Source organism: Sprattus sprattus (genome assembly GCF_963457725.1).
Source record: "Sprattus sprattus genome assembly, chromosome: 11".
Lineage (NCBI taxonomy): Eukaryota > Metazoa > Chordata > Actinopteri > Clupeiformes > Clupeidae > Sprattus > Sprattus sprattus.
The window spans coordinates 9,910,352-9,925,351 of NC_137909.1; the positions used below are offsets into that span (position 1 = coordinate 9,910,352).

The following is a 15,000-nucleotide window of genomic DNA, read 5'->3' on the forward strand; positions in this document are numbered from 1 at the left end:
TTATGGAAATAAAAAAGGCCTTTTTAAATAAGTTTTACTACGTTTTAGAACAGTAAAAGCATTGCCACGTGGTTCAGACCGGGTAGATGTCAGAACCTGTCTGATCCCGTGGTTCCTACACTGACCATGACACTCGTGATGTGTTATATGACCACTTGTGATGTTATGTGATGTGACGTGACGACAGGGAATGGAGAACCAGATGAAAGGCTATGTGAGCAATACAACTATAGTACTCTTCTAGTGTATAGGTAAACTGACCAATACAACCATAGCAAAGTACTCTTCTAGTGTATAGGTAAACTGACCCACATCAAAAAAACAATCAAAGGTATTTATGTAGTGAAGAGTGTAGAGTTGTGTATCGTGTTGTTACCCAGAATATGTTTAGGATACCAACCATTCTTGTATGCTAACATGCTAACTAAAGAACTTATTTTAAATATGCAAATTTAATAATACAAATAATAATTTGAAAATAACTTATTTTAGTTACCCGTATATGAACCTTTATAAAACAATTGGGTTCTAGCGCGTAATTTAGCTGTTTCTGATTGGACGAGAGACGTTCCATGCTATAGGTTATTCTTCAACATACCTACAGTTACGGGACTTTTCACAGCTAAAAATAAATCACTCCGCGATGAAACATTTGCATTGATGATAACCGTTAATTCAAAGTTTTTAAAATTCCAAACCAAGACGTTGACAATGGAACTATTTTTTGTTGCGGAGAAACAATGGCGAAATAAACCATTTTTAATCAATAACTTCGTGTTGAAATGTTAATATGTTGACTGTAGAATTGTTTTATAAAAGCAATATAGCACTCGTGGGAGTGGGGTAGGTAAGGGATAATCCCACGGGTGTTGTTGCCTACGCCACTCGGCCTGGCGGCCTCGGTGGCTACGGCCGAACACCACCCATGGGATTATCCCTTACCTACCCCACTCCCACTCGTGCTATATTGCTTAATTCTACCATAATAACTATCATATTTAATTGACTATTGTAACATATTTAAGGTGCAGTCGGCCATTCCAATCTCATTCACTTTTTGCCAAACTCAGACAATTGCTCCTCATGGTCATGTGGCTGTCTGTTCAGTGTTTGCAATCAAAAAATCATTAAATGTGCTCTGTAAATGGGAAACAGAGTGGCTCGGAACCAGCCCTAAACAATCCCAGCCCATCAACGCGGTGCTCCAGGGTACTGTTCGGCGACACTCGCTAAGCGGTTTAGCGAGCTAAATTCCAGGCTAAAAAAAGACAACACCGCTTTAGCGGATTCGGCGTAGCAACTTTTGCTCAATTTCCATGGTAATTAATCGCTTAGCCCTAGCCTGCTCCAGGGCAGGCTAAGCAAAGTTTAGCTGGCTAAACTTGCCACACCCACGCCAAAAGGAGGGATCCCATTGACAAGGAGTCATAGTTTGATTAGCGTAGGAAGAGTTCTTTGCGATCGCCAAGAAGATCCATTTTTCCATCATGATGAGTTCTTGTATGAGCGCTACCGATCCACCCGACAAGGAATAATTAATTTAGAAGACCTTCTCGAGTCATTTATTGCATACACCACCGTCAAACATTGAATGTCAATCATCACTTTCTTGCGAGTGGTAGCCTTCATTTTTGTAATGTCGGCGATGCGGAGAACAAAGCACTCATAATTATATGACAGTGGTAGCCTATAGTACAGTTGAGACATTGGTACAGTTGATAAACCCGAAATAACTTTCATGTGCAGCCTGAGACGTGATTTTTAGTTTGCACATGAATACTAACGTTTTCTTTGATCCCAGGAAATTTGAGCACATAACCCAAATAGATATTGGCTAAAGTTGTTTTACCTACTTTAACTTACATCATTGCAAACGTTTAGTTTTGCAAACGTGTCTAGTGTTTGTGCGGTAGTGAATGGTGGATGGTAAGGTGGATGCATGATAAGAAGAGAGAAATAGACACAATTTCTTTTCATTGCTTAAATGTATTGAATTTCTTATTAATACATTTAGTCATTTAGCAGACGGTTTTATTCAAAGCGATTTTAAAATTCTTACGAGGGTGAGGGGAGTTAAACCGGTGATCTACGGCATGCAAGCCATACGCTAAACCCGCTGCACCATAGTACCTTTCTGTGTAGGGGAAATATGTCACGTATTATACATCTTATAGACAGTTTCTTATATTGCTGTGGTAGCCGCGGGAGTGTTGAATTTTGACATGATTATGGTCTTGAATTCTTCATAACGCGTTCATGATCATATCCTGCCTTATCGGAGAAAAAAAATGGTCTTTTTCTTTGAGTTTAGACCATTGTACCTTTAAAAAAAAATCATGGTTTTGGGGATCGACCTTTCTTGCCTTTTGAAGCAAGACGTGCACGCGCAATTTAGCTGACGAGATAAATTAACTTGAGGTTAAAATAAATTAGCGCTCGTCGCCAGACCGGCTTGGCCTGTTCTCATTTAGCGAGCTAGTTAATCTCCAGTTGCGAGCTAAATTAATTATCTTAGCTTGAGTTGTACGCCGAACAGGGCCCAGGTCCACAGTAGGGAGGGCTGTAATATGATAGGCTGTTGAGCTCAGATATCAACAGCCATTTGCAAAACTGAAACCGAATCATGGACTGCATTTTTTACTACTCTGGTATACTAACTACACTAACAACATACTAACCCTTCTAACATACAAACTACTTTTGTCAGGATCCTGCTCTGTCCGTTTTGTGTTTGCCCTTTTTAGTCACGTGTTTCTTGTGTGTGTTTTTTGCCCTTTGTTTTCCTGTGTTTGTTTATCAATTCCATGTGCTTCTTTGTGTCGTTCTGAACTCTGCCCCCACCTGCCTTCCACCATGTCCTGGTTTTTTCCATCCCCTACCACACCTGCCTTGTTAATCAACCGGTTTGTGTCCCTAATTGGTGCCTGCTGTGTCTTGTTAATTAACCTTGTTTTAGTTCACCTGTGTCTTGATGTCTAGTTCCCCCTCTGTTATTTAGGTTCAGTCTGTTCTGTGTTCCCTGTCGGTTCGTAACTAAATGTTAGTCTTCAGTCCTGTTAAGTGTCTTTGGTGAGAGACTCTTTGTCTTTGGTGAGAGACACTTTTGTAGTTTTTGCCTGGATCTTCTGTGTTTTTGTGAATAAATCCCAAGTTTGTGTTCATCCGGTCTGCGATCGGGTCCTTTCCCTGATGATTCCTAACAACTTTAACATACTGACAATTCACACCTATACTAATTATTCTACCACAGTAACTAGTCTAAGATACTAACCTGTGCAAATGGTGTCACAATGAGGTCATCTCCATGACTGAAAGAAAACAAAACAGAAAATGTTCATCCATGTTCATAAGACCTGTCAAACACAGACAATCAGACATAAGCACACACACACACACACACACACACACACACACACACACACACACACACACACACACACACACACACACACACCCATGCACACAAACTCAGAGAATCCATGGGTGAGGATGACAACCAAAACATGTCATGCATCAGTCCTCTGTGTGTGTGTGTTTGTGTGGGTGCGTGATCCTGGGGGTCCTGTTGCTCAGCCCTAAGTATGGATGAGTTGTTAGGCATGCACACACACTCACACACACACACACACACATGCATTCACGCACACACAGGCATGAATTTTCACACATCAGACGCTTATACACCAACACACAGTACAGAGAATTCTCACTTCTTTTTGTCTTTCTGTCTCTCTTCTTTCTTACATATATCCTTACACAGACACTCTAACGTATTTTATATCCATCAGTTTTGTTGCCCATGAAGCATGAGTCAGAGCTCTACCCCTAAAAGACTTCACCTCATCTTAATTTGAGTAGCGAATAGAAAATCTATTTCTATGTGTTCTATTTCTGCACAGTGGGTCTAATCTGTCAGAAGCATCAGTGACCAAGGCCTTCTCTGTACGTGAGGAAGTTCTGGAAATGTTGGATACCATGAGAAAGTATATGCTTGCTGGAAACCTAAAAACGCTGAGACAGTTCTGTTCTCCAAAACCATGTTTTATTATTGTTAAACAATAGACATATTATAGGATTTATCTTGTCTCATAGTGCCATTGCTTTGAATAATGATGTCGATTGAGTAAAACAAGGGTCGATTATGCAAGAAGTAATAGGTCTTCAAAATGACATAGCTAGCAACTCAAAAAGTGTGCTATTGAGTTAAATGCTATAATGATACAAAAAAACAGAATGGTTTTGTTCTCTCATAATAAATAAAACGTCTTTGAGAAGAGACTGTCCTTCAACTGTTATATGGAGATAAGAGGGAAGCGTGTGGGAAACCTATGACATCTATCTTCTAAGACATAACACCCTGAGAGGGGAATCCACTCATGTATAGAGCAGGGAGCTAGGAAGAGAGAGCTAGATGAAGAGAGGAAGAGGAAGACTCAAAGAACAATGGATAAAAGAAGACAAAGGAAGAGAGCAAGAGTGAGTACGGGAGGGAGGGAGTGAGTGATTTAATCAGTGAATAAGTCTGTCAGTGAGTGAGTGAATCTGTGAGTGAGTGAGTGAGTCAGTCAGTCAGTAAGTGAGTGAATCAGTGAGTGAGTCAATCAGTGAATGAGTGAGTCAGTGAGTGAGTGAATCAGTGAATGAGTGGGTGAGAGAGTGTGTGAGTGAGTGGGTGAAAGAGTGTGAGAGTGGGTGAGTGAGTAGGTGAGTGAGTGAGTGTGTGAGTGGGTGGGTGAGTGAGTGGGTGGGTGGGCAAGTGGGTAGGTTAGCTAGTAGGTAGGTGGGTGACTGGCTGGATGGGTGAGTGAATGAATCAGTGAAGGAGTGAATGAGTGAGTGAATCAGTGAGTGACTGAGTGAGTGAGTCAGTGGGTTAGTGAGTCAGTGAATGAGTGGTTGAGTGAGTGAGTCAGTGTCAGATAGAGAGAAGGAGCTCCTTGTGTTGTTGTTGCTATATGAAGAACTCCCTGCATTGCTACAGTCAACTGTCCACTGCATGTGTGTGTGTGTGTTTGTAGTTTTTGTGTATGTGCTGGTGTGTTTATTTGTAAGTCTGTGTGTGTGTCCAAATATGGAGAGCAAAGCTGACAGGGGTATGAAGAATGTAGTGTCACAGGTTCAAATCTAGAAGCACACTGAGCTGCCAGGAGAGAGCTCTAAATATAACCTAGACCTTTCGCACACAGCCCCAACATTACAATAGCTCTACAACTACCCTATACTACAACAACAACAGGAAGTCATGTCAAAATATAACCCACGCCTCTATTTAGTCATACTACATTTGTATTGGGGTGTACTGGGGTGTGTTGGGGGTGAACTCCACAAATTAGTGAAATTTTGGAAGACCATGTGTTTCTGAGCACATGGAAAAGAATGTACACACACATGAACACACAGACACTTGCAAACACACATGCACACACACACAGACACACACACAAACACACACAGGCACTCACAAAATGAGACCCTCCATGCCAGTTCCCGGATGGAAAACCATTTCATTTTCTGTTCATTTTAACGCCCCGGTGACTGCCTCTGCTCCACCAGTCAGCCGGTGCTGATGGCTGTGGGCATCACCGTATTCATGCTGCCGGGCATGGGCGTAGGCATGCAACCAAAGCGTGGCAACATGGCCATAGGCAGGCAATGTGATGCACAATAAACCAACTAGACCAGGCAAAACATTCCTGTGTCGGCGTGGCAACCAGACAGAACTTACGTGCCACTTATGACAGGTTCAGACCTCCGTGAGACCAGTCCAGGCCTCTGTTGGTGGTGTTGCCTAGCAGCGAGGACAATGAGGCGTCAGATACACTCACACACCAAAACACACACACACACACACACACACACACAGACACACTTACTAGCTGTGTTCAGAACATCCACTCACCAACTCACTTGCTACTGTATAGAAAAAGCTATTGAGTTCACTATGTAGAGAATCAAACGTTAAAAATTCCATGTTGGTAACTTAGCAACATAGTGATGAAAACATGGCAATGGAATGCTTACCTAAAAGACAACAAATTAGATATTTCTACTTATCTCCCTCTGATTGGCTAATGGGGTGTACAATAAGTTTATATAGATGCACACCTTGGACGTAGTCCCAGTAGAAAAGTTAAATCGCCGTTCCATATCAATGCTCTTGAATGGTTACCATTGACAACCAACGTAACGTTTATTTTTTGACAGCTAGGATAATTAGAACCAAGATGGCGGCGTGTTGGGAGAAGTTAGTGGGAAATGTTTTATGTGAATTAAGCTATCTACACAACTTTTTATATGTCTAAATTGACTCGGTTAGTTGTTTATGTGCTACACGAATGTTGCAGAGTATTGTAAGTCTTAACTGAAAGTCTCGAATATTATTTGTAGGCAGCTGCTAATGCTTAGACCAAAAATCCATTGAAACACAGTAGCTAGCTAGCCTCACTGCTATAATATAACGTTGCTCTCACACGCGAGTTAGTGGCGGTATCCAAATCAATATAAACAAATATTAACAAAGTTGAAAGTGTCCCATTGTAGTTTTTGTTATTTTAATGGCAGTCACTGGGCATAGGTGCGAGTCCAGCCTGAAAAACTATTGGACCCCAAGTGTAGTTGAGAGGAAGCGATGGAGTGACATTTTAACGGCCAGTGGTCCAGCTCACAGGGCTAACTCGCCTGCTCCTCAACGCGTTGCTGTCGATTGTGAGCCATCGACCAAAATTACCAAACTTGACCTCCCTGTTGCTCTGTCCAACTTCACCATCAACGGAAACGTGGAGTTCAACTTTAAATAGTAAAACCTTATGAACAACACCTGTGTCCGTGTGTCCGTTTACAGAGGAGAGCTCATGAGTGTCACTTTGCAGCAATGCCCGGGGAAACTAAAGGTCATATGATAACACCAGTTCCACGCACTACTTTCTCACTACTTTCTCTAACGGGAGCACTAGGCTTCAAATCAAGAATTCATCAGGTTATTATGCGTATTAAGTTTCCTATATAAAGGAAAAGATAAAGGAAATTCTAAATAATAATAATAATAAAAACATTTTTGGATGTTGTAAGCGGGAGATAAGCGGGATAACGGCCTCCGAGCTGTGCAGTTCTACAAAGTTAATGGACTTCGCGGAGCAACTCCACTCCGCTGCGCGTTGTGGAGTTCTTTGCCCCGCAGCGTCCATTAACTTTGTAGAACTGCACAGCTCGTCGGCCGTTATCCCTTACATATTCAATATTTTCCTTGGTATTCAAAAAGTTTAATGTGGCTTTGGTTTCATCACTCATGCAGATTTTTTTCTTGATTTCCTCTACTGTACGAAAATTAAGATATTGCTTATAGGAAGTTTAATAAAAAAGACAAATTAAACTGAAACCATTTGCAAAGGATGCTATTGAAAAGGTACTCAGACATAGCATAATTTTATTTATTTTTAAAGGCGTATCCAACTCATTACTAACATGTTAACTAAGGATTGTTCGGCCTTTTTCAGTTTGCTCACCTAACAATGAATAATGGAAATTTCATAATGCACTATATAGTGAATGAAATTTAAACTTGAGAATTCGAACAGCACTAGAAAAAAGCTGATGCTCTATATAGTGGACTATAGAGTGAGTGAGTGGGCATTCCAAACAAAGCTACTGTCAGAAACTAACACATACTGTATGTGCCAAAACACACACACACACACACACACGCACGCACGCACGCACACACACGCACACACACTCACACACACACACAGACACACACACGCGCACACGCACACACACACACACACACACACACAAACACACACACAAATACAAATTCTAAACTCATGAAAACACACATATTCAAACCTTGCAGACACACATAGTTGTCTATATCAGCCATCTGACAAACACCAATATCTACACATATAGAAACACTCATACATGTACGTAGAAACAGAGAATAGATATCATAACATAACACACAGCAACTTACTTCAGACATCAAACACAAACAAAGAGAATATAGAGATATGCACACACACAAAGAGAAGCTCCAACAACACACAGTAAAACTTGAATGAGGCATACAGTACACACCCACAGCCAAAGGCCTCACAAACAAACATTACACTGGAACAGAAACTCGCACATTCGCACACATATACACCTATATAAACATTACACAGAAAAACAAACACTCTCTCTCACACACATACACACAATCACCCTCGCCCTCACCCTCACCCTCACCCTCACACTCACACACATATACGTATATATATATATATACACACATACGTTACACAGAAGCAAACACTTTCTCTCTCACACACATACACACACTCACAAACACGAGGTGGCTTAAGTATGTGGACGTGCATAGTACTAATTTCAGTGATGTAGCTGGTGCCTGCTTCACAATGTGGTGCAGTCTTCTCCACAGAGCAGGCCAACACACACATCCACGCATGCACACTCTCACTCACTCACTCACTCACGCACGCACGCACGCACGCACGCACGCACGCACGCACGCACGCACGCACTCACTCACTCACTCACTCACTCACTCACTCACTCACTCACTCACTCACTCACTCATGCACGTGAGAATTACAATTGACAACCCAACTAGGGCCAGTCCATACAGTATTACAGGTTACATGTGTGATGATGTTGCAGTCAGGTTTTATGTGGATTTATATTGACCCTTATGTGAGCTTTAGGGATCATACTGACCCTCATGTGAACTTTAGGGAGCAAACTGACCCTTGTGCCCCCTAATGTTCACTTAAGGGATCATTCTGACCCTCATGTTTAATTTAGTGAGCAAACTGACCCTTGTGCCCCCTAATGTTCACTTAAGGGTTCATTCTGACCCTCATGTTTAATTTAGGGAGCATACTGACCCTCATGTGAACTGTAGGGGGCATACTGACCCTCATGTGAACTGTAGGGGGCATACTGACCCTCATGTGAACTGTAGGGGGCATACTGACCCTCATGTGAACTGTAGGGGGCATACTGACCCTCATGTGAACTTTAGGGGGCATACTGACCCTCATGTGAACTTTAGGGAGCATACTGACCCTCATGTGAACTGTAGGGGGCATACTGACCCTCATGTGAACTTTAGGGGGCATACTGACCCTCATGTGAACTTTAGGGAGCATACTGACCCTCATGTGAACTTTAGGGGGCATACTGACCCTCATGTGAACTGTAGGGGGCATACTGACCCTCATGTGAACTTTAGGGAGCATACTGACCCTCATGTGAACTGTAGGGGGCATACTGACCCTCATGTGCACTTTAGGGGGCATACTGACCCTCATGTGAACTTTAGGGGGCATACTGACCCTCATGTGAACTGTAGGGAGCATACTGACCCTCATGTGAACTTTAGGGGGCATACTGACCCTCATGTGAACTGTAGGGGGCATACTGACCCTCATGTGAACTTTAGGGAGCATACTGACCCTCATGTGAACTGTAGGGGGCATACTGACCCTCATGTGCACTTTAGGGGGCATACTGACCCTCATGTGAACTTTAGGGGGCATACTGACCCTCATGTGAACTTTAGGGAGCATACTGACCCTCATGTGAACTGTAGGGGGCATACTGACCCTCATGTGAACTTTAGGGAGCATACTGACCCTCATGTGAACTTTAGGGGGCATACTGACCCTCATGTGAACTGTAGGGGGCATACTGACCCTCATGTGAACTGTAGGGGGCATACTGACCCTCATGTGAACTTTAGGGAGCATACTGACCCTCATGTGAACTTTAGGGAGCATACTGACCCTCATGTGAACTTTAGGGAGTAAACTGACCCTCAATGTGTGTATTTGCAGGCTGGACTCACATGTCGCTGGCGATAGAGGAGTTTCGGGATAAGGACTTGGGTGAGAGGTCGTAATCGCTGTCGGACCGGTACAGGAAGGACTCTCGCCGCTGGCTGTGCGAAGCGAAGTTGGCCTGCAGCACCAGCCCGGAGCCTGGACTGCACATCGCGTCCAGCGGACTCCTGCCCGAGCCTGGACCATTGTCCACGTCAAAGCTGCAGGGAGAAGAAAGAGACGTTCAGTTGAAGCAACACTATGCAACAATTTTTTGTTAGTTTTGTAGCTTTGGTATCATCTTCAAATCCATTTTGATGGTCTATGGTCATGTGAAGGACAGATAAACACACCTGTTGTACCCCGTGGAAATGTAAAAAACAAAAAAAGAGCTTTCACAGCACAATATTGCCAATCATATTACCAAAGGACACCAGGCTACATGTTAGCAAGCTTCCATCAGTGCCACCTGGCCTGTTTATGAGGTTAGCAAGGTTTGGCATGCCTCTCAGGTATTTAGCTTGCTAGTTTTAGACCAAAACATATTATTATTGCTTTAACTGCAGCAAATGTAACCCAAATTCATAGAACTGACTATTTACACAAGACAGTAATGACCCGACATTACCTCTATGTTTTTCCTTCCTGTGTCCTGCCCTATGTTTTGGTACGGTGAGCTAGGAGGCAGAGCTGAGTCCTAATGGCCCATGAGATTCACCTGTTTGCAGGTTGTCTCAGGTATCATAAGGGCTACTTCCTCTTCCTCATTTTTTACTTTGGAACAGTCAACCCAACACCAGCCTCAGTGCATCTCCCAGCCAGCAACATACAGCCGCGGAAAAAATTAAGAGACCACTTCAAAATTATCAGTTTCTCTGGTTTTACTATTTATTGGTATGTGTTAAAGTAAAATGTACATTTTTGTTTTATTCTATAACCTACTGGCAACATTCCTACCAAATTTCAAATAAAAATATTGTCATTTAGATCATTTTTTTGTAGAAAAATGACAATTGGTCAAAATAGCAAAAAAGATGCAGTGTCTTCAGATCTCGAATAATGCAAAGAAAACAAGCTCATATTCATTTTTAAACTACACAATACTAATGCTTACACTTAGGAAGAGTTCAGAAATCAATATTTGGTGGAATAACCTTGATTTAAAATCACAACTTTCATGTGTCTTGGCATGCTCTCCACCAGTCTTTCACATTGCCGTTGGGTGACTTTATGCTACTCCTGGCGCAAGAATTCAAGCAGCTCGGCTTCTTTTCATGGCTTGTGACCATCCATCTTCCTCTTGATCACATTTCAGAGGTTTTTTTATGGGATTCAGGTCTCGAAATTGGGCTGGCCATGACAGGGTCCTGATCTGGTGGTACTCCATCCACACCTTTACTGGCCTGGCTGTGTGGCATGGAGCATTGCCCTGCTGGAAAAAACATTTCTCAGAGTTGGGGAACATTGTCAGAGCTAAAGGAAGCAAGTTTTTCTTCCGGGACAACGTTGTACTTTGCCTGGCAGAGGTTTGTAAAAGACCATAAGGATTGAAAAAAGCGGACTGGAGGGTCTTCTAGTTCGTCTTCTCTGATGAGTCCAATTTTCAGCTTTGCCCAACACATGGTCGTCTGATGGTTAGACGGAGACCTGGAGAGGCCTACAAGCCAGAGAGTCTTGCACCTACTGTGAAATCGGACTCATCAGAGAAGACGAACTTAGAAGAACCTCCAGTCCGCTTTTTCAACCCTTATGGTCTTTTACAAACCTCAGCCAGGCAAAGTACAACGTTGTCCCGGAAGAAAAACTTGCTTCCTTTTGCTCTGACAATGTTCCCCAACTCTGAGAAGTGTTTTTTCCAGCAGGGCAATGCTCCATGCCACACAGCCAGGCCAGTAAAGGTGTGGATGGAGTATCACCAGATCAGGACCCTGTCATGGCCAGCCCAATTTCGAGACCTGAATCCCATAAAAAAAACTCTGAAATGTGATCAAGAGGAAGATGGATGGTCACAAGCCATGAAAAGAAGCCGAGCTGCTTGAATTCTTGCGCCAGGAGTAGTATAAAGTCACCCAACGGCAATGTGAAAGACTGGTGGAGAGCATGCCAACACACATGAAAGTTGTGATTTTAAATCAAGGTTATTCCACCAAATATTGATTTCTGAACTCTTCCTAAGTGTAAGCATTAGTATTGTGTAGTTTAAAAATGAATATGAGCTTGTTTTCTTTGCATTATTCGAGATCTGAAGACACTGCATCTTTTTTGCTATTTTGACCAATTGTCATTTTTCTGCAAATAAATGATCTAAATGACAATATTTTTATTTGAAATTTGGTAGGAATGTTGCCAGTAGGTTATAGAATAAAACAAAAATGTACATTTTACTTTAACACATACCAATAAATAGTAAAACCAGAGAAACTGATAATTTTGAAGTGGTCTCTTAATTTTTTCCGCGGCTGTATACTGTGTGTACTATTATCTCAACATAAACAACACTATATATATATTCGTATGTCTCAAGATACATCTCATACTTTTAGATAACTAAGCTTGTGTCCGCTAGGCATGCTAGTGCTTCACTGTTCAGGGTAGACAGTGCCTGAAGACCAGGGCACTGGTACTTGGTGCAGTCGTTTATAATGTGATCAGCCGTTTGCTCTGGGGCCCCACAGGGGCAGTCTGGAGCATCACAAAGGTTCATCCTGTGCATATTGGCTCTGAAGCGTCCATGTCCTGTCTGGCATCTGCGTAAACAACACTCATGAAGAACAACAACAACAACAACAGCAACAAGTCATCCAAGACTGCTGGCATGAGTGGCCACTGTTCAGGGGGTGCATGAGGAGGAAAGGCTCTTCCAAAAATGTATATTTCAATTAAAAAAAGGTTTTACAACACTGGTACCCAACACACCAAAATGGGCAAACCAGCCCAGGTAACCAACACCCACCCTGGATGTTCAACACAGGGCTGACCAGGCCAGGTACCTTACCCACAAAATTCACTTGCTTCAAGCGTTTCAGTCCTTACTTATCTTAATAAGGGTTTAATACTTGTTATTTACCGGTTCTGAGCATGTTAATGCTTGAAACTAGAATTGCCATTATCATAAGGCAGTTTGATTCCCACTTACAAGTACAAAATGGCTTTGTCAAAGTCAGAATTTCTTATTTCAAGCATTTTATCCTTCTCAGTCAAACTACACTAAAAACAAGTACATTTGCCTAGATACCAAAGATATCTAAGAATTATTTTCTCAATATGTAGGGAACAGTGCTTATATTCAGCAAATGCTAGCAACATCCTTTTGAAACGAGTGTGCATGCTAGGCAATTCATCTTGAAATCAGTCAAGCTACACTAAAAACAAGAACATTGGCCTAGATGCCAAAAATATTTAAGAATTATTATCTCAATATGTAGGGAACAGTGCTTATATTCAGCGAATGCTAGCAACATCCTTTTGAAATGAGTGTGCTTGCTAGGCAATTCATCTTGAAATCAGTCAAGCTACACTAAAAACAAGAATATTGGCCTATGGCAAAGATATTTAAGAATTATTATCTCAATATGTAGGGAAAGGTGCTTATATTCAGCAAATGCTAGCAACATCCTTTTGAAATGAGTCTGCATGCTAGGCAATTTATCTTGAAATCAGTCAAGCTTCACTTAAAACAAGATCATTGGCCTAGATACCAAAAATATTTTATAATTAGTATCTCAATTTGTAGGAAAATGTGCTTAAATTTGGCAAAAGCTAGCACCATCATCTTGAAATAAGGCTATATGTTAGACAATTTATCTTGAAATCTGTAAAGCTACACTCAAAACAAGTACATTTGCCTAGATACCGTAAGAAATATTTTCTCAATATCCAGCGAAAACTTTTTGGCCTTTAATCGGATAGGACAGTAGAGAGAGACAGGAAGCAAGCTGGAGGGAGAGATTGAGAAACGACTGCAAGTCGGTCTCGGACCTGAGCTCTTACCTGTGTCCCCATCAGACCGATTCATGGTGCAGGGTTGCTGCCGCTTGCGCCACAGCTCCAACCTTAAAACAGTCATCTCTTGAGGATATTGGTATTTGTTTTGGAGAGTTAAGAAGTCAATGCATATGTGCAATTGATCATTCAGAAAATAGAGATTGTGCAGATAGCATTCGCAGCTGTTTTTACCATAGCCACTGTGTCTAGGTTGAAGTTACTAATTAAAAATTATTTAAAGCATTCTTTGTGCTATCTGCAAAATCTATATTATCTCAATGATCAATTGCACATTTGCTTTCCAAAAAAATGCCAATATCCTGAACAGATGACTGTTTTAGGGAAGGAGCTGTGGCACACGCAGTAGCAACCCTGCACCATGAATGGGTCTGATGGGGATACAGGTAAGAGTTCAGGTAAGAGTTCAGGTTTGAGTCCGACTTGCGGTCATTTCTCAATCCCTCCCTCCAGCTAGCATCCTGTCTCGCACAACTGTCCTATCTGATTAAATGCAAAATAGCCCAAAAATGAAGTTAATAAATGAAATAGCAAAATCGCTGAATTTAAGATATTGAGAAAATAATTCTTATGGTATCTAGGCAAATGTACTTGTTTCTAGTGTAGCTTTACTGATTTTAAGATAAATTGTCTAACATATAGCCTTATTCCAATAGTTTTTAGGCAAATGCACTTGTTTTCAGAGAAGCTTAACTTATTTCAAGATAAATTGCCTAGCATATAGCCTCAATTCAAGATGATGGTGCTATAATTTGCTGAATACAGGCACATTTTTCTACATTTCGAGGAAATAATTCTTATTTTTTTTTTATTTGGGCATATTTACTTGTTTTAGGTGTAGTTGTACTGATTTCAAGATAAATTGCCTTATACAGCCTCATTTCAAGAGTATGGTGCTAGCATTTGCTATATTTAAGCACAATTTCCTACATTTTGAGAAAATAATTCTTACTTATTTTGACAAACGTACTTGTTTTTAGTCTGGCCACACTAGTTTTAAGATATATTTGGGTTCTTTGAGGCTAGCTATTTTAACTTGTTTTAGAAACTCTTAGTAAGTCAAATCTTTCTGTTCTGTTAATTTAGCTTATTTTAAGCAATATTTGCACCATTTTATTACTTTTTTTTCTTGTTTTTGAAAGCTGATTTTTTGCAGTGTACTCATAAGGTCAGT

General features: G+C 41.4%; 1 protein-coding gene across 1 annotated transcript in view; it reads right to left on the reverse strand.

The window, feature by feature from the left end:
• The window catches only part of LOC308372223 (3',5'-cyclic-AMP phosphodiesterase 4D-like), a gene marked incomplete at both ends in the record, with an annotated part of 53,171 nt that overhangs the window by 9,660 nt on the left and 28,511 nt on the right, over positions 1 to 15,000 (reverse strand). The window contains 3 exons of the mRNA XM_080847358.1: positions 3,272 to 3,308; positions 5,726 to 5,788; positions 9,851 to 10,045. Coding sequence (XP_080703484.1) covers positions 3,272 to 3,308; positions 5,726 to 5,788; positions 9,851 to 10,045 — 295 coding nt within the window. The remainder of the gene's footprint in view (positions 1 to 3,271; positions 3,309 to 5,725; positions 5,789 to 9,850; positions 10,046 to 15,000) is intronic.